The sequence below is a fragment of the Oreochromis aureus genome, linkage group 7 (assembly GCF_013358895.1).
Source record: "Oreochromis aureus strain Israel breed Guangdong linkage group 7, ZZ_aureus, whole genome shotgun sequence".
In the NCBI taxonomy this organism is placed as follows: Eukaryota; Metazoa; Chordata; class Actinopteri; order Cichliformes; family Cichlidae; genus Oreochromis; species Oreochromis aureus.
The window spans coordinates 13,489,039-13,512,939 of record NC_052948.1 but is presented as its reverse complement, the minus strand read 5'-3'; the positions used below and the strand labels follow the sequence as shown (position 1 = coordinate 13,512,939).

Genomic DNA, 23,901 nt, shown 5'->3' with positions numbered 1-23,901 from the left:
ATTCAGATTCAGGTGACAGACACCCGCTCTGCTTTTATGATTAGGCTTAAAACTTTCCTTTTTGCTAAAAAAACCCAACCCTTAGTTACTCTGCAATGGGGCTTCCGATGACGCACTGAGTATTTCTTCTTAACTCTGTCCTTATACACAATTTTCATTTAATCACTAGTTCTGAATTTTGGGTCCTCTCTTCCTCCCCTCACGCCCAACCAGTGGTGTCAGATGACTGCTTTTTCCCAAGTCTGATTTTGCCCGGGGTTTCTTCCTGTTAAAAGGGAGTTTTTCCTTCCCACTATCTCTTGCTCAAGTGCTTGCTCAAAAGGTTCCTATGTCTTACTGTTGGGTCTTTAACTTGTACAAAGCACCTTGAGGCAAATGTTATTGTTTGGTACTAAATATGGATAAGCTGTCAAAAATAATGGGCTCTGTGTCACACCTTCCATTTTAACACTGTGCATTCGAAGTTGAAACTCACAATTAGTAATCAGGTTTGTCAGAATTGGTGTCTTTGTCCCCATCATGTGGCTGAAAATGTAACTCTTACATTCACACTATACTGTCAAAAATGCTCTTTATTTTAAAAATGCAATTCCAGGGATGGGTTTGGTTTATACCAGTGACAGTACAACAGTGGAAGTCTTCATAATGACACACTTTCAAAACACCTCACACACTTAAATGAGTGGTGCTGCAAAAATAAAATGCCCCTCCACCCCAAAAAACAAAAAACAAAAAAAACGTCTGTAACATTTTGCACTTTAATATTTTCATATAAAACAACTCCACCCCCAAACATTTTTTACACTACCGAGACACCTTTGATAGTTCAAAGTGAAGATATTTATAAAAGTATTACAAGTCTTTTGGATGTCAATTTAATGTGAGTAGCTGCTTCTGTTACTCCATCCATTAAGCTGAAATGTTCATGAACTACTAGCAGACACAATGAAAACGGTGTGAACCCTGGAGAGCACATTAGCCTAATGAGCAAAGCTACAGCTGGTGTTACAGCAAGACAGCTTGGAGAAAACAGCCCGTCTTTTATCCATTCACCTTGTGTCATCATAAGTTTGGGATTTGAGAGAATAAAATGACATCAAAACAAAACAAAACCACCTGATCGCTATAGAACACTGAATAAACAAAAAAAAAAAAGTTTAAATTAATTAAAAGTTATCAAATTAATTCCATGCCATTTTGGAAGACACTCTGGCAAGGTCTGCAGAACACAACACTGCTAAATAAATGGGGAATAAGTGACTCATGGATGTTAAGGTAATTAAGATGAGAGAAAACCTACTCTAATGACTCACACAGTACTCCAAAAATTTAGATTTGTCATGACATTTATTCAAATAAACAATACAGTTTATAATTTGCTAGGATAAAATAATGCGTTTGAACACATAAGAAGCATTTGAGAAAGAATTCCCCAAAGATCTGAAACTGGGGCAAAGGATGTGTTTCAGTGATGGCTGACACTTTGGTGTCATCTTCTGACTCGTATCACTGCCTGTATAATCGCGTCCCCTCCAGTCAATCTTTTTGAAGACTGCCATATTTCAGAGAACAGATGAACAAGCATTTACAAGCAGAGAGCTTGACAACCAGAGCAACCACCACATAGAGCAATGCAAAATCTTGAGGGGAACTGACATTTCAATGCCAAAACCTCAACACACGTGCGAAAAAAAAAAAAAAAAAAAAAAAAAAAAAAAACACAACAAAAAATGCAGTCTTTAATGAAAAAGCATAACAGCTTTACAAAACACTCCTACAACCTTTAGAAGTTTGTCCCATCTCCCTCAGCTCCTTAAGGATCACATGTCCATCTGTGTAGCTCAATTAAAGCAATGTTCAGTCTCACTGCAAGGCAAGAGAGCTCCTGAATGGAGATGATGCCACTACCACCTCCAATCCAATATTCCCTGCAAAAGTGATGCAGATGCCTGACCCTGTTTGACAGTGATCGAGCCCAATTAGCAGCAGTGCAACGCCGCGCTGTCAGTACATTCCATTACCCTCTTTCAATTCTCAAGGTGCAAGCTGAGCTTTAAGGAGGGCTACCTCAAGCCACGTCAGGAAAGAGGAAAAAAAAAGATTAAAAAAAAAAAAAAAAAAAAGGAGTGAATGTCACTCAGTTTGGCTCTTGCAAATAATTAGTAATGTTCTTAAATGTTAAACACCTCTAAAAACAACTAGGGGGGTACAACAAAAGGTTAGCATAGAGAGACACTGGGCCGGTGCATTCTACCTCACCTCTGACCTGTAAAACTTTATCCTGCTCCTCTGTGCACTTTCACTGAGTCCTTTATGTGATTACCTGGAAACTAAAGTCAATTCTGTCAGTCTCCATGTTGAGTTACTGGTTAGGTATAACTTATGACTGCTCTGAAGGGACTGCAGATGACAGGACGAATATCTTATTGCCAAAGACCTCCAAACATCAACAGTCTGTGGAGAGTAGACAGACTCAACCTACATGGCAAAAGCACGGTAAAGAATAAATATTTGAAAATTATGCAAACACGTGCCACTCTTGCTCTTGAACTTCCATGCATATGGACTATTTACAAATTGAAAAATACAGACTCGCTATTTTGTTCCTTTTATGTTTTTTTTTCTTCCTTTCCCCCCCCCCCCTGAAATGTCTTTGCCCCTTTGCAATCAGCCTATCAACATTCAGCCACTCAGACAAGGATCTTTACCACATATTGCAGACATTGCAGACATGGCCAGGACAATTAAAGCTGTGTTGAAAACATTTTCACACTGATGGGAAAACAAAAGTCAAAATCAAAACAGAGTAAAAGATTCACAAGCAAAAAAATAAAATAAAATAAAACAACACAAAAAAAAACAAAACATGAGGAAAATAAGTTCAGGGGAGGTATTACAATACAAGCCAAAAGGATGTATTTGTTTAATATGGATCTTCTGCTTGCTCAACCCTCCACTCTGTTGCTAACAATACTGTAGTACACTTTTTTTTATTACTCTACCCTTTATTTAAATATAATTTACTTTGAAGATTTTGTTAAACAAATCCAGAAAAAAAATGATGCAAAAGTGGTTGGTTTGCCAAAGGAGAGGCGGCAGAAGGCCCGTGCTGCCCTGTTAAATTGCATCAGCGCTCTAGTTTGTCAAGATACTCAAGAGTCCGTTGCATTGGGACGTGTTCTCAATCCTCAATGTACTCCCACAGGTCCTTCTCATAGCCTTCATGCACGTGCTGTAGCAGCACTCTTCGCCTGCTCTCACAGTATCTACAGACACAGGACAAACTTTAAGCTCCAAAACACACAAAGTCAGCCATGGCATGCACCACTACAGTTCTTCCTTCACTGACCTGTACTTGTCTTGTACTTTTTGCTTGATGTCCTGCAAGGAATCCTGGGAGATGTCCCGTTCTAGGTAGCCTGACAGCACCTCGGTGGCATTTTCCAGGTCTGCCTGGTTGTTCTGATGAGTGATAATTGCATTATAATCAGATAAGCAACGTCCCACTATACAATAGGTTTAAATGAACAAATGTCTAATCTATGAGAATTTCTAATAAAGTAGTTTAAAAAAAAAAAACAAAAACAAAAAACAGCTCTTCAACACTTAGTTCATCCATGAAGATCAAAACTGTGTGAATGAAAGAAGGGGAGAGGGAAACACAGCTTCCACAAAGGTCGAAAGCTAAAAGGTGTTACATCTGGGGTCGGTGAGGTGTCCAGTTTCGTTCGTATGCCATGTTGGATTCATTCATGCCCGCTGCAAATAATGCTACCAAAACTTTCCAGCACGATAGTAAATATCTCATATAAAAAAGGTACAATCACACTAGTGTATCTGAGCCAAAAACTGCCCTACCTCAAAAATAATGGACTGGTTGTTCTTCTTGAGGTAGAAGGCGAAGACATAAGTGAACATGAGTGTGGAGCGGCACTGGCACAGCACATCCACAGCCTTCTTCAGAAACTGCACCTCAATCCAGGACATGTTGTGCTGCTGCATTTCCTCCATCTTCTGCTTGACCTGAGCATAGAGCTTGTGCTCAAAGCGCAGACTCTGCATGTGGTTCATGTAGCGGTTGCAGTAGAACAGGTACCTCTGCAAGGCTGCCCTGGAGCGCTGCACACACACATACACACACAGCATGGACTTCCTTTATTGTGAGCACGCTCATCTTTACTTATAATAGACTGTCACTCTACTTTCTCGCTGGGCACTGGCATATCAGAGACATATACTGAAATGTCTCAACTGAATCATCCTCATGTAATTATCAGCTTGTTGTACAATTCTTTATAAAACGACATCCAATATGCAGATATATTTTAGTTGCAGTTAGAGCTGGCTGATAAAACGATAACGATATGTATTGCGAAATAACTTTTTCTCGATAGAGAAATTAAACTATTGCGATAGGCCTCATCTCTCTTGTCCTCTTAAAAAAAAAGAAAAAAAAGAACAGCCAATCCAAATTAAGTAGCGCAGAGCCGAACCAATCACAGCCGCAGCGTCACGTCACGTGACTTGTTACGTACAGCACAAGCGCCAAGGCGCACATGTGTATTTGTTTTTGCAGCCGGGCTGCCCGGGTAATGAAGGAAAGGAGTTTGCCGACTAGAGAAAAATCAACCGAGAGCATGAGCGAAGGTTACCGAAGAAAAAACAGATGATGGTTCCAATCCCGGAGAGCTTGTCGAACGGAAGGGCCACAGAAGTTCCGTAGTGTGAAGGTATTTCAGCTATTTCAAGTCTGACAAAAAACAGAGTAGCGCGCACTGTAAATTGTGCCGAAAGCAAGTCTGGAAATACAATAAAGCGGTGCATGCTCAATCTCTGACTGAAAGCGCTAATTCGTCATTCGGCTTTTGTCAGACTAAAGTTACTGTTAAAACTGTTTGAAAAGCTAAGCTATACAACAAGGAGAGATTGAGAATTTCCTTTTAGTTCTCAGTTTATTTGATATTGACAAAAGTTAGTCAATTTTGTCTGTTCTTCTGTAAAACAAACTAAGATTTATTTTTAGAATTAATATTTTGTTTCTAAGTGGAATTGACAATTTAGTAGTCTGTTTTGTTTGTCCTATTTTGAAACTTAAACGCTTTAGCGGTTGCCTTTTGTGTAGTTTGCAATATTTGCCTTTATTTATCTGAAACTGAAGTCTCATGTTCCTTAAGTACATCTGCCCTGTTGAACTTATTATGGGAAATAAATATTTTAATTAAAACAAGCTGCTAATTATTTCACATTTTACTTGTGAGCAACGGCACATTTAAATCTTACAAATATAGTTATTTGGCTTATATCGTGATATATATCGTTATCGCCTGAAATGAAAAAAACATATCGTGATATGAAAAAAATCTTATATCGCCCAGCTCTAGTTGCAGTTATTGTAAACTATAGAAATGTCATGTTATTTATTTAATCATGGTTTTTCCCCCTCAAGAACAACTGTAATTCATTTTTAGATGTAAGCGTTAACTGGAACATAAACCATGCTTGGTACAACAGGTAAGGCTACTTGAGTTTATACATCTGGCAAACAGAATAATGTACAAAGATTTTGAAGCTTCAATATAACTGATTACCTCTTGAGCATCTCTGGCTGCCTTGGCATCATCTTCATTGTAGCGGTTGCAGTTGTACCTGAAATATTAAAAATATATAACTGAGATGAAAAAAGTAATGTTCTTCTCTCTGATAAGCTATACTATATGTGTTTTAGTGGTCAAATTCACATTCATATGGTACTCTAACACAGAAAATCTGAATTTTAATCTCTACATGTTTTAGGGCCATTAAAAAAAACAAACAAGTGATGATGGAGGAAGTAAGAAACCTGAGCTGTCATTTAAGTGTAGCAAAAAAAGGGAAAAAATAAAAAGGAGGAAAAAGTCATTCCCCGTTCTGACATTTCCAGCAGACACTAAAACAAAAGACTCTACATGACAAGCATGTGAGCTAGTGATTCTCACCAGGCTGAGCCGTGTGGTTCCCATGGACCCAGACAGACCCAGCAGAACTCAGCTTTGCAGTTCTGGTTTCGACAAACCATATGATTGCAGCCACCATCTTTCTCAATGGTCACGTGGCATTTTGGACATTCCTGTGAATGAAATTACATTATTTTGATTTAAAAACAGTAATTCAAGGAAATGATTCATGCTATAGGGGGAGAAAAAGGCTGCAGAAACAAATGAAGCAACGATGGGCAAGGCCCTGTAAAACTATCATTCACAGATATGCACTGATGATTATAAACATTGATTGTCAACACCTGTCAGGTCTGTAAGGTGTGCACACTTTATGACAGGTTACCAGCACACAAATACGTGACAAAAATATAGGTACTTCAACATTGTGTAATCCTATTTAAACTTAATACATAACACAAAACTAGATGAGAGAGAAAAAAAACTCAGAATCCACACCTTGGTATTTGCTGCAATCCAGTTTGAAGTTTCACTGTCATCATCACATTTTTTAATCCATTTTCTCAGCCACTGCAAACACATTAAAATAGAAGAAGGAAACGGATTCATGTATTGAATGCTAATCTTAATATTTTTCTTAAGAAGAAGCTGAATCCAAAGCATAATTTTTCTCTAAGGTAAGAAAATAATCTCCATTTCGCACACCTTACACTTCACAGGATCATGCCAATTTTCTCCACAGTTGAAGCTGAAACAAAGGGAGCAATATCAAACACATTATTCAAAAACTGCAAATAAATTTACAAGAAAGGTTTTAAAATTATTAAAAATTCTCTCTTACCAGAACTGGCGTCCACACTTGCACCTCACTGGCTTGGCATCTGGGTACTGGACTTTGACAACATGATGGCAGTCTGGTGCGGGGCACCACTTTAACAGTCGATTGCACTAAAAGGAGTAATGAGACAAATTTGACTCAGAGGGCAGAAATAAGATTTTTGCTTTTCAAAGTAGCGCACATATGACAACCCAGCAGCTCACATTACAGATCAAAGTTTGATGTTCAATCTTGAAATACTGTCAAGAAGAAGAAAAAAAGATCTCTTACCTCTACAAAACTATTTGTAATTAAATGCTGGTACTTCAACTTCACTTTTGAATCTGTTATGAGGCGCCTGTGGAAACAGTCAAATAATCTCACTATTATCTCATTATGAAGCAACATTCATATACAAGTTCATATACAAACTATTTGAATGCATGGCCTAAACTGATTACTGAAAATACAGTAAGGTCTCTTGGTAGCTGGTAATATCAGAATGTAGGTTAAGACAATTACTGTCAGCTTAAGAGCTGGTACAAGAGATTAGCGTCCGTGCTTATTCAGGTATATTTCTTTGGACTTTACACTGAACGCGAACACTGAAAAGCACAAAAAGGGTCAACTTCAAAGCCTTGTACTGTACAAGGCAAAACAACAGGTAGAAATCCTTTTAACATATGGTTTCTCTTCATACCAATATGGTAAAAATAAAAAGGAATCAATAAAGGATGTCTACATGGATTGAACTATACGACTGAAATGTATGTGTGTATTTATAACTTTTACAAGCTTCTGGCTACAACTGCAAAATTAAACAGAATGTATTACATGAAAAAAAAGATTACCGTAGCTGTGAAAAGGGGAAGTGCTTTAAACCTGCAATTTTTTGCAGCAGTGGGTGACTCCTCTGATTGCATGAAGAGGACTATGGGAAACACTCCCTTGCTCTGACCACAGTAAATCCTTTTTTTCATGAGTTCTGATGACAATTTCAAATTATATTGAAAATATTTTTTTTTTTTGTTAATTATGGTCTTAGTGTTCACAAGGGCAACAAAGCAGGATACGCTTTCCCATATGACTAACAAACCACTACAGCATGAGCATACAATGCCCCTTAACCCACCCTGGTGACATCTGGTTTCAAAAAGCTAAGCTAATGATGGTGAATACACTCAGCTTCACAATGTGACTTCGATGATGTCATGGTGATTACGTTTCACCTCTATATGCAGTCTATGACTAGTAATTTTGTTTCTCGTCTTTTATTTATTTGAAATTCTTCTGGCATATATTTTACTTCTTACACTATTCATTGAACAATGCCCCATATGTAACAACATAAAAAATATATGCACAGATACTCACATGACTGTGTTGTCATCAACCAAAATGTCACAGCTATGAGCAGGACAAGAAATGGTCTGTAAAGGAAACACAGAAGGTAGATAATTAGAGAACCACCTTTTGAAATAGTAAAGGTGGTTTCAAATAGTGCCCTCTGCAATTGTTTTTGGTGGATCACAGTGGTAAAGAAGAGGAAGAGCAGCTGCCCTTTTTGATTTAACTTTTTTAGGCTTGCCCTGTGACAGTTACAAGAACACAAACTCTGTCTAAATGTCAAGTGAAGACAATGAAACCCCCAAAATTACAGGCACTGTGTCATTCTTTGAAAGTCTATCTGCAAGTTAAATGTGCTAAATGTATAAATTAAAAGGAGTGTATGGATGCGTGTCAATGACTGAATAGATTAGCTAACGTAGAACTCGTCACAGTTTTTCAAAGTACTGAAAAATTGCAAAAGAGCGAGAAGACCAAATGACTCATCATGGGAGCGTCTGAAATTCTTAAACTAACATGAACAATTCAGATTATTGCAAAGATACAAAGAAAGAAATGTTGATGTTGCAGACATGAAATACTTCCAACCAAAGGTGCTGACGCATGGTGTAGCAAACAGAGAACAACAGAGTTGAACTGAAGACACTGTCCCACTGTCATGGATACACAGTTCAGCTTTTTGAGTTAGGATTACACTGATATCCAATCCTAATATCAAATGAGTCGATCTGTAAATTATACTGGTTGGATAGTGGCTACTAGTATCTGTATCTGTGCATAGGCTGGTAAGCGAGAAGGTAGACGAGAACTGCTGAGGACTCTTGGTGCCCTCTTACTGTTGATTAAGAGAAAACGGACATTGCCACTTGTTGTCTAAAAGTCACAAGTTCTATTCTAAATAAATCTTAAAATTTTGAAGTAGATACCTGTCCCATTCCTTCTTCAATTATTTTGGTCGTCAGATAATCTCCCCAACATTGCATGCAGAACTTGTGTCCACACTCCAGACCTGTAAAATACTGTTAAACAAACAGTATCAACAAAAAGCTGATAGTTTAATTTAGAATGAAACACACAAGGTATCAAAAAATTAGTAACCAGGTAGGAAAGGCCTTCAGAGGCCAGTGAAAACCATTCTAAGAAAAATATCACCTGGATTTGACACACACACACACACAAAAATCAGTTTTAACAACCTGATTGAAATAACACTGAAATGTGTGCTCCAAAGGATAATATTCTAAATTCAGACAGTTATGGTAATCCATAGTTCTGACATCTCATTATCATAACTGAAGAACTAAACATGATGATGTGTGCCTTTTATTTACGGATCCATTTTCACCTTAACATTAAACCCTTTCCACCCAGGAGGTTCCTTTACCAATTTTTTAAAACACTAACCACCTCTATTTTGAGAAGACTGCAATGTGCACTGCATTTAATGAAGTGGTGCCTGGCATAACTGGTATAAAATAAATTTGGTATAAAATGTGCTGTTGGGAACTTTTTAGAATACATTCAACAAAAGACGTGTAATAGACAAGTGACATTTATGTTATTGAACAGCTTTATATTCAAAGAACGATTGTTTTATTAATATTGTTATTAGAGGACAGTTTTTATAAAACAGCTACTGAGTCCTTATGTATAGCTTTGATCAGAGAGATGTAAAAATTTAATTTGTTTTTCCCCCCTTGTATTTTTAATGTCACTCTGGCCCGATGACAGAGTCACCAAATCCAAGGTTGCTCATGGGGAGGAGCTATTACTGAATAAATGTGACTGAAAATAAAAAAATGCTATTGTATGGGGGGATAAGTTTGTGTCTGTTTATAAAGATCTTATAACATGTATAAGAAACCAAAATCCTAGCAATTTATTTTCTTAGCTGTTGTAACCACCTTTTGTTATGTTAAATGACTTTTGTTAGCAAAGCTTTTAACTAGTCTTTAAAATATGAAAACTAAAACAGGTTTCCCCATTTGTAACAAAACAGGATTACAATGTCCCTGCCTCTGATGATGCTCTCCTGTTGTTTCTCAACTTGCATTACAAAAGTTAAAGTGTGCATTAAATTGCCTGAGAACACGTTAAGATAGTGGAGCTCCATGTTAGTGTCATTATGTGACTCACAGAGTTGGGGAAGTTCAGATAGCAGATCTGACATGGCATGTCCTGTGCCGATGATCTAGTGTTGATTGGAGGACGTATTCGGGGCTTCTTACTCGGATTAATGACATGACACTCAGAGAAAAGCTTGTCCAGATTACCATCAAAATACCTGAATAGATTGAAATAAAATAAGCTTTTAGATAAGCTCTGCTATGAACCTTTTGGCTGACACTTGTCAGGAAGTTAAAAATGGCCAAGAATGTAATTCAGAATTTCTTACCTTTCCATGAGCTTTTCTTTATCCCAGTTGAAGTGACTGAGAAGAATGCGTGTTATTGTTGCAGGATTCTAAAGGAACAAGAAATAGTTTGTGAGAAACTTTTTCGATTTTTACCTGCAACTTCTACTAGTTTTCAATGAGCTAGAGGATCCAACGGTTGTAATGGCTTTCAGGCCTTTTCAGCTTTTAAAGCCTGATTAAAGATAAGTATTGAACTAGGAAGGTAAAGGTAATATATTCTATGGCATGATATTAAACTATTTTACACATTAGAAATAGGGTTAGAAAACATAAGCAAGTTCTCATATTTGATTTTGCTGTTCCCCCATGTATATCAGTGAATGGACCATTGCACTAAATACAACACAAAGCAACTACAGCTTTACAAGTTACCACAAAATTAAATCATCACAATCTAAGGCCATAATAATAGACAATATATTTAGAAAAGTTTGTATTCATTACAGAGCTATTCAATGAAGCACACTCAGGCACTTATTCCTTTTTTATAATCACAGTAGCTGTTAAAGATGACACAACTGAGACAGGTATTATTTTTCAAATTAACAAAAAGTTTTAGTCTTTAGAAGTCTGTATGCATATTACACTGGATGAAGCCAAATGTGACACTTATGCCCCACTGATGTGACAATTGTGATTTCTGATGACTCAAACTAATAAATACCCTACAAATGCATTTAATCATCATGCTTGATCATATATATCCAGTCCCAATTGTGGCTTAATATAAGGACTTTCTGTCCAAATTGCAGTTATAGAGCCATAGATGTATAAACAACTATAAAAGTACTGTTTTTGCAGATCTTTTGCCTGGAGGAAAATGAAATAAAAATAAAATTTCTAGGCTACTGAAGCCTCCACATTGATATGAAAGTGGCTTAAGTTGGGTAAAGAAAGGATGCAAGGATTCACCCCCCAAAAACAAGCTCTAGTCAGAGCCAAAGCAAAATCACCTCCATATCTGATGGAATTATGTTGCTAAATGTGTTCTTACCCACCCAAGAACTATATCATTTTTAGGAGCTGTCCAGAAACACGTTTACATTTCTTCCAAATAAAGTAATGCTAACTCACACCCTTGTCGGTAAATGGACCAGTCATGCTTTTGGCCATGTCACTCCCCACAAAGGCCTTTCAGAACCAGGAAACCCACTGGCTTACACCATCATTCTGAAAATACTTTGGAATTATAAAGCTTGTCAGGTTCAGAAACAGGTAGTACACACATAGTTTGTTTGTTGTGTGCTAAATGTGTAACAGGTATCTGACAAACTATCTGAAAATGTGGATGATGGTGTAACAGTAGCATAAAATGGACTATGTCCAGTGCCATGGCTGTACAGTTTAGGGAAAGCACTAGGGATGATGAGGAACCTCTCTCCATGTACCTGTTAATACAAATATTTCTTATTATACTCCATTTACTATAGTTCAGGGATTAGAATAACTCTGTATTCTAAGACACAATAATACTTAATTTTCAACTATGTCTTTAGTGATAATGAGAAATTACTGTAAGGTATTAAATTAGTGTTTAACCTAAGTTACAAACTGGTCTTTAAAAATGGGGAAAGCTATACCCCAAAACTATCCATATAACACATAATAACAATTAGTTGTTTGGCAAATATCTATGAGATTTAGGAGACCACATGTATATGTTGCACATATGTTGTATCTCACTTGTCAAATATAAAGAAGCGAACCAAAATTAGTGTATTATCTCCCTAGCCCAATGCCCATTTTACAATTTCAAAGAAAGTGTCCCAGGTTTGTACCAAATCCCACCTAACCCTGTAATGGACTGTTCATTTGCCCAGAAAAACAGACCTGCTTACATATCTCTACTTTTGCGCTCACCTTGGGGGAATAATAAAGTCAGGATACACCTTGAGATAACAAAAATCATGACATTGGAAAGGACTGACAACATATTTAGTATGTTCTGACTGTATTATGTACACCTAGCTAACACTAACACGCCCTAAAACAGATATGCAAAACGTACAACAATGATGATGGTATCTTTTAGAAGGGCACTGATTCAAGTTTACACTTCCTTTAGCTGTTATTCTTTGCGGTTCCACTGCAAAATGTTCTTCTAATTTATCTAACCACATTGATATGAATTGGTTGGTCAAAAGAAAGTAGTACTTCTCAGTACCGATGACTAAAGTTGATGTAAACTTGACCACTATGAAGCCAATGCACGTTAATAAAGTATTAGCTTTTTAAAGCACATTCTACATCGAAAACTTCATATTAGGTCTATGTATGGATTAACTTTAAAGACATTTGTTGGTGCTGCAAAACCCTGAAAATTTAATAATTAAACATAAACAATATTTAACGGGGGGGAAATCACCATGTTACTCGTTTTTGCTGTAGAAAAGAAACTGCCATGCGGCCGTAGGGTAGAAAAATAATATGTATCATTATTGGCCAATGTTAGTTTTTAGGCTTGTTTATATAGAAATCAACATAAAAACCAAACGTATTTTCTCAGATACCAAACTGGATGCTGAGTTATCAAGATCATTTTCCATTTTATTCTGAGCTCAAGTGAGGCTCTGTGAAAGGAAATGGAGGCCCACGTTAACGCTAGCTTAAAGCGAAGAGCTTCGCCCCGTTTCTTCATAAATTCCATTGAAAACTATCCCAAAATTTTAACGTTTTAATGTTATTGGTAAAAAAATGAAATTATCATAACCCGTTCTTTTACATAAGCGTAACTAGGCTAGCATCCCACTTGCTAACTTATCGCTGGCCAAGCCTTTGGGTCAAACGTTAAAACAACGCTAAACGCAAGATTTAGCTATACAAATGCAGAATTTCTGAAAAGCCAAGTTTCAGTTAACTGCTCAACGCACACTATCTGTCGTCTAGCAGGAGCTGGCACTTAATACCATCCTGTTCTAGAGCTTTTGCTGTAAGATACTAGGTAGCCAGCGAGCTAACATTAGCTTAGCAAGCATTGCTGCCAACTTAGGGATGGGACTACTTCCTGGATGAAAAGTCCTAATGGAAATTTTTACCTTCACCCTATATAAGAAAAATGTTCATGTCTTCATTTTAACTACCAAATTCCACAGTGCCATTATCTTATATATATGCAAGTTTAGTTTTATATAAATCTCATCATTGTTCTTAAACTGTCAACTATAACAAGTATACTACTCCTGGAAGGCTAATGGTTTAGCTAATATCAACGGCCTGTTTTTACGCTAGGACTCCGATCTTTCCTGATGCTGACATACCAAAATACCTACCTGGATGACCTCGTTGACCTCCCTAATACACTCGACCATATGCTGGAGGATCTGCTCGGCAGTCAAAACTTCGAAACGGTAGTCTTCCTCCTCTTCCTCGCCCGGGCCGTGGCCCCCTCCGCCAGTCTCACCGCACTCATCTCGCTCCCCGCCGGCCACCACGGGATCGACCAACTCCACCTCCCCGAGCTCCAGGGTGTCGTCGTCGGGTTCCTCTTCATTGCTGTCCTCGCTACATTCCTCCTCGTCTTCGTCGTATTCATAGTTATAACCCTCGTCTGAGTCCATTCCTAGCGCGGTTATCAGCAAGTGACAAGCACACCTAAAGGTCTATAGCGTATGAAACGTTGATCCGAGCCCGTTTTTCAGCTGCGGCGAAAATAACAACAAAACGTCGCCGCTGCTGCTAAGCCAACAAAGAGACACAGCGTCACCAACTGACGACTGCCTTACGTCAGACGAGCAGGGCAAGAACGGATGTAAAAAAGCATTTAATATAACAAACTTTTGCTTTAACCTAAGTGTTTACAAAACAGCCCCAACTAAATCAAACAAGTACGAAATGAGAACATTTTCATTTATAATTGAAGAGTCACATCAAATGCAAACGTAAAATACTTTCGACTCATAAATGAAGGCTAATAACAGAAAAAAGAAATAACGTGAGTTGCCTATAATTTTAAGCAGTAATTGCGTGTGTGTGTGTGTGTGTTTTATATACCAAAACAGAGTTATAATAGTTCGGTCTTTTAAAAATTTATTTTCTGTATTTTTTATTTATTATCATCGTTTTTAACATTCTTATCAATTACCTGTTGAATGAGTTTCGTGAGGGAGTTCGGTCATTTCTCTTTACTTTTCATTTAATAAATGGATCGATAAAAATAAGTAGAGTAGTAGAGTACTTCCTAATAAAAGTATACAATGACTTAAAATAACTTACGTTTACTTATACTTTAAAGGGATGCGTATGTATATCCGGGTCAGATTATGCGGTTCAAACCATTGACTGTCTACAGTCAATGGTTCAAACACATTGCATGACACATTTGCAAACACTTTGTTAAGTCAGTTGTGTGAGTATTAGTACGTCCCACTCTACATGCTTCCTGCAACCAGTCTTATAAATATTCATATATTTATATAAACTAAAACTGAAAGCATTTCCTGTAAATTGAAAATTTATTTTAGGTTTAAATAAACTACAGCGACCTTGTCCCAGATCTTACCAAACTGCGGTAGAAAACTAAAAATAATGTTTAGTTATATTTTCCGGAAGACGAACTTGACTTATTAACTCGCTGGCCGCAGTCATGTGATTGCATCCACCTAAGCACATGACAGGTGGCGTTTTGACGGTGCAGTTCGCGCTAGTGAAGAGCGAGGGAAGTCATGTCTGTAGTAACGTCTGGACGATACACTTTTCTCAACTATAATTTAGTTTTTTTTATTTTCCTCCAGCTCGGTCTGCACTCAGTGGAGGGAGTATGGCCTTTACCGCAATCTATTACCTCCTCACCGGAGCGATACCCTCTGAATCCCCAGGCTTTCTACTTTACTTACGGAAGTCAATCAGCTGCACAGGAGGGCTGCTCTGTTCTGGACGAAGCATTTAAGAGATACTTTTCTCTTATTTTTCCAGACTACTCATCTGGTAGGTTTTATAGTGAGGTGAAATTCTTACAATGGAAAAACGAAAGTAAGATTTAAAATCTTGCTGACCTTGAAAGTTGTAGTTGTTCAGTGAGACTGTTTAGATATATATTTGAAAAAAAAAAACTAAGGATATGAACTAGCCTATAAAAACTACCTTTTTGTGAAAGTCTAATCTGGACACTATTAGTAGATGGTTTGGCATTATAACACCTTTAAAACATGATTGTAAACGGACAATAAACAGAGCAAAGTGCTCGCGTGGCTTCAATGTTGTTTGTCATGCTGGCTTTTAAAGCAGATCAATGGGCATTGTACAGACAACAGTTCATCAGTCAGCCAGCACGGGCATACCAACTGAAAATAACCTCACAATAACAATGGACGAGAGTAGCACAGCTTCGTGTTTGTGTTTTCAGAAACAAACACAAGAACCACAGCTCCTAGGAAAAAAAAATCAGTGTGTAATGTGCTTAAAGTGCAAGTTCACTTCTGCAAATATTGTGGTAATGGTTTAATGTTTATCACCACCAGGTTATGGTTTTCTGCGATTCAGTGTGGATAAACCATTTACTGTCCAAGTAAGTGTCGGCCGCAATGATTGCGACAGCTACCCAGATGAAGACTCTTCTGAGCAATGTAAGTACAAACCTCTGATGCCCATTGATTAGAACAAGTAACACTGTGTTGCAATGAATTTAACCACCATAATACTATATAGAGATTGACAAAATATCATAATTTCTCCTGTTTGTGTTCCAGACACTCTGAGTGTCTCTGCTGGACAAGCGTATCTGAAGGCAGAAACTGTGTGGGGTGCTCTAAGAGGTGATTATAGCATATGTAAAATATATCTGAAGAGCATCGGTAATTAAACAAACATGTTAACCATCACCTTAAGCTGGCAAAGTATGCCAAAGCTTGGTGAGTTGTAGCAGATTCTTGTTCTACCACATATTCAGTAAGTAGCCTGTCAGGTTGTGCCATATATTTCCAGTTGTTTTTAACTCATGTGACTCAACTGATTTAACACTTCATGTGGCACACACGGACACATTCATTATAGTTTTACACAGTAGAATTTAAGCAGGCCTACTGCATTTGGATTTATAAAGTAGGGAAATTTCAACATTTTGTCACCATCATCTATCATGTATAACAAATTGCTGATTATGTACTGTACACCCTCTGTTTAAGCACAGGTCTGGAAACCTTCAGTCAGTTGGTTTATCAAGAGGATTTTGGCTCAGTAAGTCGCAGCTTTTCCGAATGCACGAACTAACAACAAGGCCTCTGGAGTAATCACGTTTCAAATATGTGCTTAATTAATATTTTTCCCTTTTTTTCTGTTCATTATTAATTTAGTATTATGTGAACAAGACTGAGATTGAAGACTTCCCCCGCTTTCAGTTCAGAGGGATTTTATTGGACACTTCACGTCATTATTTACCAGTGCAGGCCATTTTAAAAACCCTGGTAATAATCAGACGACACAATCTAAACTTCACCCTTCTGTTTCATTCACTGTATTTATTATAAGCTGTATTGACATACATGTTTTCTGTTAGGATGCGATGGCCTTCAGTAAGTTCAATGTGTTTCATTGGCACATTGTCGATGACCCCTCCTTCCCTTATCAGAGCCGCACCTTTCCAGACCTGTCTGCTAAGGTTTGTTGATATTCTTCCTTGAGGCACTTACGTAAGTCCTATCATATGATCCTCACTGTAACTATGCACATTCATTACAATTTGCCTTGCAAAAAATATTCTCATTTTCTGAGGTGTTCTTGGCTATTTTATCCCAGAAATCTAAGTAGGTTTAATGCATATGGACTCAGAAGGTAGGAAATGGCTGAAAAATAGCATCCACTCTGAACATCGACTTCTGACTCTTATTCAGGGGGCTTTCCATCCGATGACTCACATCTACACGCAGTTAGATGTAAGAAGGGTGATCTCATATGCCAGAATGCGGGGAATAAGAGTCCTTCCTGAGTTTGATTCACCAGGCCACACTCAGTCTTGGGGAAAAGGTAAAAATTCAGTGTGTCTGTGAAGGTTCTCAGTCATCCAGGTCATCGTAGTCAAAGGAGTTTGCAAAGAAAAGCGTCTGGACTTCTTTAAGTTGCTTGAAGACGTTTCACCTCTCATCCGAGAAGCTTCTTCAGTTCTAAACTGAAGAAGCTTCTTGGATGAGAGGTGAAACGTCTTCAAGCAAGTAAAAATTCAGTTAAACTCCCAACATCCAGTAAGTGACATTGATAATAAACAGTTTAGTCCAAATGATTTCAGCATTTTGATCTATAGAAGAAAAAGTACTTGGCATGATGCCTAGTTAAGGCTCAGTAGGAATAATTTCTGCCAAATCTGAAAGTCAAGACTATAAATGGCAATATAATATGTAGTGAAGGCTGACTTACTGCTTATGTGGTTACATTAGTGGAACAAATTCTGCACTCAATAGAAAACGCAAAAAATGTATTTGAAGGATATGACTGAGTCAAATTAATTATTTACAATTATTTCTCAGGGCAGTCTGACCTGTTGACTCCCTGCTACAGTGGGAGCAGCCCTTCTGGTACCTTTGGTCCTGTTAATCCAATATTGCCCTCCACTTACAAGTTCATGGCAACACTATTTAAGGAAGTGTCTTCGGTGTTTCCTGATTCCTATATCCACTTAGGAGGAGATGAGGTTAACTTTTCTTGCTGGTAGGTTAAAATGTAACGATCATTTACACGTTGGCTGATTGTTATCGGTTTCAAATGAGATTTTTGATAATTAAATAAAAGAGAGTTTATGATAATTTTACATAAACAATGAACACAATTTTTTTTCTGTAGGAAATCCAACCCTGATGTCCAAGCATTCATGCTGAAAATGGGATTTGGAGCAGACTTCACCAAACTGGAAGCTTACTACATGGAGAAGTAGGTTGTAAAAGGGAAAATACAATGTAGAAGGTTCTGCAAAATACACCAACTGATGCATTCATGTGCTTACCTTTTTTAAGCATTGTGAACATCACTGCAGCCCTCAACAGAACATCCATTGTGTGGCAGGACGTTTTTGACTATCATGAACGAGTAAGTACGCCCCACCAAAACACTTATATTACATAATATAAAAAATGTAAATTTCCTGCGTTTCTGGTTTTTAGAGGATGTGGTTGGAAATATTTAGCATGATGTTGATTTTAACAAGTAAAAATTTGAACTAAAAAAAAAAAAGTGAATTTCAATGAAGCACTGCTGTGTAAAATTAAAGTTTAACTGGTACATTATAGCAATGCAGATGCAGACATCATAAAAAAGCAACAAACAATATTTTACCAGGGCAGTACTGTGCAAAAGCCACCCATAATTTAAATATATATTCTGCTAAGAAGATAAGAAATAAGTGCAGTTATGTATATAAACGTTCCTGCACTTAGGCAAGCTTTCTGGTAATTTCTTTAAGTAGTCTTCAGGAAAAGTTCTCCAGATTTGAAGGACATTTAAAGCTCTTCGTTTTTCGTTTTACTGCATTGGCAGTGTTTGTGGTCATTGTCAAGCTAAAAAATAAAGCTGTTGCCAATCAGACGCTTTACAGATGGTATTGCATGCTGCATCAAAATTCTTGCTAATCTTGCTGCTAATGACAAAGTGTCTAAAGATACAATGTAAAATTCTTTGCTGGTTCATCCCTTGGGTATGTTTTTATGCATGAATAATTCATTGGTAAGTGTTAAATGGCCTAAAAGAAATCCTTGGGTGCAAGTTGCTAAAGCAGCCAATGCCCAAAGAAAAACCAGCCTGGAGAACTATTGTACAAGACAACCCCTGAAAAATTATAACAAAGTCTTGCTCCTTGGAAGCAAAATATGAAGGAATAAGGAGTGGCTCAACACTTTTGCATAGTCCTGTGTCTTTACAGTTTTGTTCTTGGATTATTAATTATAGATATTTTAGAGTGTGTTCAAGTATCTACTTTAATTAAAGGATCCATGCATATTTTATAAAAATGCACCAGTTGCTTTTGTACTTGTTGTGACACTGTTGACTCAGTTGCTATTAAATCTGCAGCTCAGTACTGAATGGAATTTGTCACATTAAAACAGAACTGGCTAATTTAATTGGAAAAAATAAAATCCTTTATTAACAAGTCCTTCAGATACATTTGATACAAATCTAATTATAGACTCTGCAGGTTTAGTGGTTTGAGCCAACTAACCAGCAGTTGAAAGCAGTTTGTTGACAACATCCATCTGTTCTGATCTGATCTGATCTTTCACCATGGACTGTATACAAACAATGGACGTGAGAGGTCTGAAAAAACACAGCCAATGCACAGTGCCTGAAATCGGCATTCTTTCTAGTGTCCTGAAGGGGGCGAGTCACTTGAGTGCAAAAAGAAAGCTTGTGTTTAGTTTCAGTTGCCAGTTTTAAGCCTTACTGATGCCCAACGTGATACTCATTAAAACAGCAAGAGTGCAACAGTAAAGACACCTAACTGTGTCCGTTATTCATATACAGTCTATGTATATCACACTTTCTGTTTGTCTGTCTGAGAGTCCAAAGCCTTGTGTTGCAGCGCACTTCTCTATCAGTGGTGGAGGTATGGAGAGAGGGCTGTTACCTGTGTGAAGTACGCAGGGTGGTTAAAGCAGGGCTCAGGGTAATTCTAGCCTCTCCGTGGTATCTGGACCAGCCCGGACCCACACACAACTGGGCCCGCTACTACACTGTGTGGCCCCTCGCCTTCAAGGGTCAGAATATAAAAACTGTGTGCTGTGCATAGTTGAAGATTTGCAAGCTGCTGTGTGTGTGTGTGTTTGTTTTTCTGATATTAATCAACAGATAAAGCATGGTTTTACGCAAAATATATATCTATAGATAGATAGCTAAAATTTGGGGACTATTTACATGGTGTACAAAGTTTTTAATTTGTATCCACACCACCAGTTTATACATCAGTGTTACTAAGACTGTTCTGTGTCCCAAGACTGAACAAATAATAATAATAATACAACTAGGTGTGTGAAGAACTTGGACACAGCTACAGAGAGATCTGATTGTTGTGATGTAATCTCTAAATGCTCTCTGCTATATAACTGAATGCTGCTTACTGCTGAACACACATATAAAAATACTGCTACTGCCAGCTACTTTGCCTAAGCAAAAACCCAGCAATTGACTCTTTATTTATCTAGGAGATAATCAAAGAATTAAGCATATGCATAATGGTGTCTTACTAAATATTCCAGATTAAAAAAAAAAAAAAAGTTCTTGAAAGCATAACCACATGCTTGCTCCTGACCTAATCTGCTGGTAGCCCATTAGAGATTCCACAGCTGCTTCCATCAGACAAGCTTAGCAGAAGAAAATTACAGATACTGTTTGTGTTTGGTTCTCAGACAAGCCATTAAAAACCATTGTTTTTATACACAAAACTGTTGGAAATTCAGCACAGTTTTCTTTATTGTCATTATATAAATATATGAAAAAACTCTTTAAGGGACAGGATGAGCAAGTTAACAGACTTTGTCTTAAATTTAGGGTAAAAAAGCAAAGATAAATTTATCTTTGCAAGTGCTGAGAAAGATGGGAAATTATACAAACATTATACAGATGTTTTCGAGGTTTTTTAAATAATGTCAAGGGAGATAACATGTTTAAAAAGAATAAATGCAGCAGTTCAGTTTAACAATTCTCCTTGGACAGAGTCTGTATTGAGCACAGTTTGTTGGTAGTAATGTGAGGATAATATGCTGGTGAGATAATTAGTTTAACAGCGTAGACTGTGCTTTGCCATCAGAGGCAGTGTTGGGGTTCTGCAGAAGTTGAGCTTGATGCTTTCCCAGAAAGAAAAGAAAATTCTTGCCAACGTCTTTCACTTTCATCTTGTGCACATGCGTAGGAATAATGGCTCAAGGAAAGTTCAACCCTGGTTGCCAAATGTTGGCTACATGGGGATTGTCCAGACTGGGCATTTTTCCAGACATGAATGTGCAGTAGATGAGTAACTTTGTGCTCTGGCTTGTGCTCTGAGGATTAGAAATTCTTTGAACTGTGGCTTTTTTTTTTTAATATGTGACTTTTCTGAATGATAAAGTATTTAATATAAACATACTAATCAACTGGATTCAACATACTAAAAAAAACTTGGGCAATATAACACACAAGGGGCAAGACAGTTGTTGTTGTTACCCTTCTCAGATTCCTAAGGACACAGTGCTGCACATCTGGAAGGGCGTCCCCGCTTCTTATGAGGCAGAACTCAGAGCTATCACCAAAGCTGGCTACAGGGTCCTGCTCGCTGCACCTTGGTACATCAACCACATTTCCTATGGCCAGGACTGGCGCAACTACTATACCGTGCAGCCTCTGAACTTTTCCGGTGTGTGTTGGCCAAGTAATATAACAAAATAATACAACCTTGCTCACTTATGTGCTGTCCATGGTGCTTCTCTGGTGGTGGGAGCTATCAGTAGAGATTTCTTATTAGTGAGACCCATTAAAACTCTGAGTTGATAAGTTTGACTTGAAGTGGTGTGATAACATTGAACTGAAAATATCCAATTCGAAAGTATAACATGTTATTAAAGAAAAAGAATCCACATCTTTTTCACAGGTACCGAGGAACAGAAGAAGCTGGTGATAGGGGGGGAAGTTTGCATGTGGGGGGAATATGTAGATGCTACTAATCTAACCCCACGTCTTTGGTAAGAGATTGAAAAGATCCCTGAAATGATCAAACTAGAGAACCTAAGTAGAATGTGCAGCCCATGAGATTAATCAAAATAATGACTAGATGAATCCAAAATCACAGGCCAAGGGCAAGTGCTGCCGCAGAGAGACTGTGGAGCGATGAGAAGCAGACCTCTGACGTGGACAAGGCATTTCCTCGATTGAAGGACTTTCGTTGCGAACTCCTGAGGTACTTTAGCTTTTCTGATAACGCACATGGCATACCTATAACACATCACCGCACTCTTTTTTATGAGGTCTGCTTAACATACACTGATGCTTCTGTTTCACTTCGTTTGCAGGCGGGGTATCCAGGCAGAGCCTCTCTTTGTCGGACACTGCAAACACGAGTACCAAGGTGTTTGATTATAACGGACCATGTGACTTTTTTGAGCATTTGAGTTGATTAACTTCTGAGGTGTAACTGGAATTAATTTTTTTAAAAGTATTGTGTGTGGCATTTGAGGAGGTGTAAATTCTTCAAAAAGAACATTTTCTCTGCTTTTCAGTCAAATTTACACTTGTGCTTTCTCAGGGATTTTCCTTTTTGTATTGCAACTGCTGTTTTTTAATTTTACATTTGATACATTTATATCATGTAGCGATCATATAGAAACGTAATAAATGTGAAAGTTTACCTACATTATATGAGATAATTACAAAATATACAAAGCAGTTGCGTTTGAGTTTAAAAGGTACACGCCAGTATGATGTAGCTTGCTCTCTTTTCCATTCAAATGTAATAAAATCACAATAAAGTCACATTGCTGTGTAGACTTTTATCAAAATTAAAATTCACCTGGATGTAGCATTTTCAGTGGGAGAAACATTTTGTCTGAAAAACGCTACGTCCAGATGAACAGAATCGACTGTGTGGGATTTCTTTACCTGGATGACTGAGCATCAAGATGGTTTTTTAATTATTATTAGAATAATATACTGTTTGTCTCAGGTATAGAACACATGATCGTCTCATCCTAGGCAACTGATTTAAACGTAGAACCCTATTTTATAACTAGATGAATGTTACAAATGAAACTAACTGCACACCACCCTCAACAAGCAATCCAAACAAAAGAAGACAAAATTCTGTGGAAGGAAGAGTTTCCTCCAAAGCTTGCTGATATTGGACACAGACCCCTGCACATACTATGACTGTTTATTTAAAGAAAAACAGAAAAACCACCACCGTTTACTAGCCAATGAAAATAATCTGAGGTTTATTTGGAGGAATTATAAAAACAGCAACCCTTTTCCTAGGTTTGCCGACCATCCTTATAGTGCAAGTTGATGAAAAATAAGAAATTGACTCTTTCTCACACCATTTAATCTCAGGGCACTTCATATACTAAGCTCAACCCTTATAATAGCAGAAATTCAGTGTTTCCCCTGGAATAAGCACTTATTCACCGTTAGTTGACTAAGTGCTTATTCCAGATGGGTGGCCGTCTGTCTGTAAAGGTTGATTGGAAGCGAAGAGAGCAGAGTGAAAAGAAGTGTGCAGTGATGAATAGACACTTGGGAGGCTGTTGGTCCAGAAACCACAGATATGTAAGCACAAAGGTACAGAGGCGGAAGACACAAAGGAAATAATGTGTCACAGTGGTAAAATGCATAGAGAGGTTCTTGTAGCAGCATAACTAGACAAAAGACACATGACTGTGTCTGGCCTAATTATAAAGCTTATAAAACAGATAAGCATCCTTTCAAAAGCATAAAGCTGTCTCTTACCCAAG

At 37.7% G+C, this 23,901-nt stretch overlaps 2 protein-coding genes across 2 annotated transcripts; one reads left to right on the top strand and one right to left on the bottom strand.

The window, feature by feature from the left end:
• Positions 1–554: 554 nt before the first annotated feature.
• arih1 (ariadne ubiquitin-conjugating enzyme E2 binding protein homolog 1 (Drosophila)) lies at positions 555–14,231 on the bottom strand. Its single transcript, XM_031747313.2, has 14 exons — positions 13,783–14,231; positions 10,493–10,560; positions 10,234–10,381; positions 9,024–9,116; positions 8,125–8,180; positions 7,042–7,108; positions 6,775–6,881; positions 6,639–6,681; positions 6,432–6,503; positions 5,976–6,106; positions 5,589–5,646; positions 3,859–4,119; positions 3,350–3,462; positions 555–3,266 (listed from the first exon to the last, which is right to left on the bottom strand). The coding sequence occupies exons 1-14, from the start codon at positions 14,068–14,070 to the stop codon at positions 3,182–3,184; spliced, it is 1,590 nt and encodes a 529-aa protein (XP_031603173.1). The 5' UTR covers positions 14,071–14,231; the 3' UTR covers positions 555–3,181.
• An 873-nt stretch (positions 14,232–15,104) lies between these two features.
• Positions 15,105–22,929, top strand: hexa (hexosaminidase A (alpha polypeptide)). Its single transcript, XM_031747349.2, has 14 exons — positions 15,105–15,436; positions 15,970–16,074; positions 16,198–16,263; positions 16,638–16,684; positions 16,801–16,911; positions 17,004–17,105; positions 17,338–17,470; positions 17,968–18,148; positions 18,281–18,367; positions 18,451–18,523; positions 21,635–21,815; positions 22,050–22,140; positions 22,248–22,355; positions 22,468–22,929. The coding sequence occupies exons 1-14, from the start codon at positions 15,175–15,177 to the stop codon at positions 22,529–22,531; spliced, it is 1,611 nt and encodes a 536-aa protein (XP_031603209.1). The 5' UTR covers positions 15,105–15,174; the 3' UTR covers positions 22,532–22,929.
• The last annotated feature ends 972 nt before the right edge of the window (positions 22,930–23,901 follow it).

What these genes read in the sequence shown, in the direction of transcription:
- arih1 (XM_031747313.2), bottom strand. Translation starts at nt 14,070, where the DNA reads ATGGACTCAGACGAGGGTTATAACTATGAATACGACGAAGACGAGGAG. An exon ending in AGGTCAACGAGGTCATCCAG is followed by an intron (nt 10,561 to 13,782) that starts GTAGGTATTTTG and finishes TTGTTCCTTTAG; the next exon opens with AATCCTGCAACAATAACACG. An exon ending in TTGAAGAAGGAATGGGACAG is followed by an intron (nt 8,181 to 9,023) that starts GTATCTACTTCA and finishes TTTCCTTTACAG; the next exon opens with ACCATTTCTTGTCCTGCTCA.
- hexa (XM_031747349.2), top strand. Translation starts at nt 15,175, where the DNA reads ATGTCTGTAGTAACGTCTGGACGATACACTTTTCTCAACTATAATTTA. An exon ending in TGAAGACTCTTCTGAGCAAT is followed by an intron (nt 16,075 to 16,197) that starts GTAAGTACAAAC and finishes TTTGTGTTCCAG; the next exon opens with ACACTCTGAGTGTCTCTGCT. An exon ending in GAGGTTAACTTTTCTTGCTG is followed by an intron (nt 18,149 to 18,280) that starts GTAGGTTAAAAT and finishes TTTTTTCTGTAG; the next exon opens with GAAATCCAACCCTGATGTCC.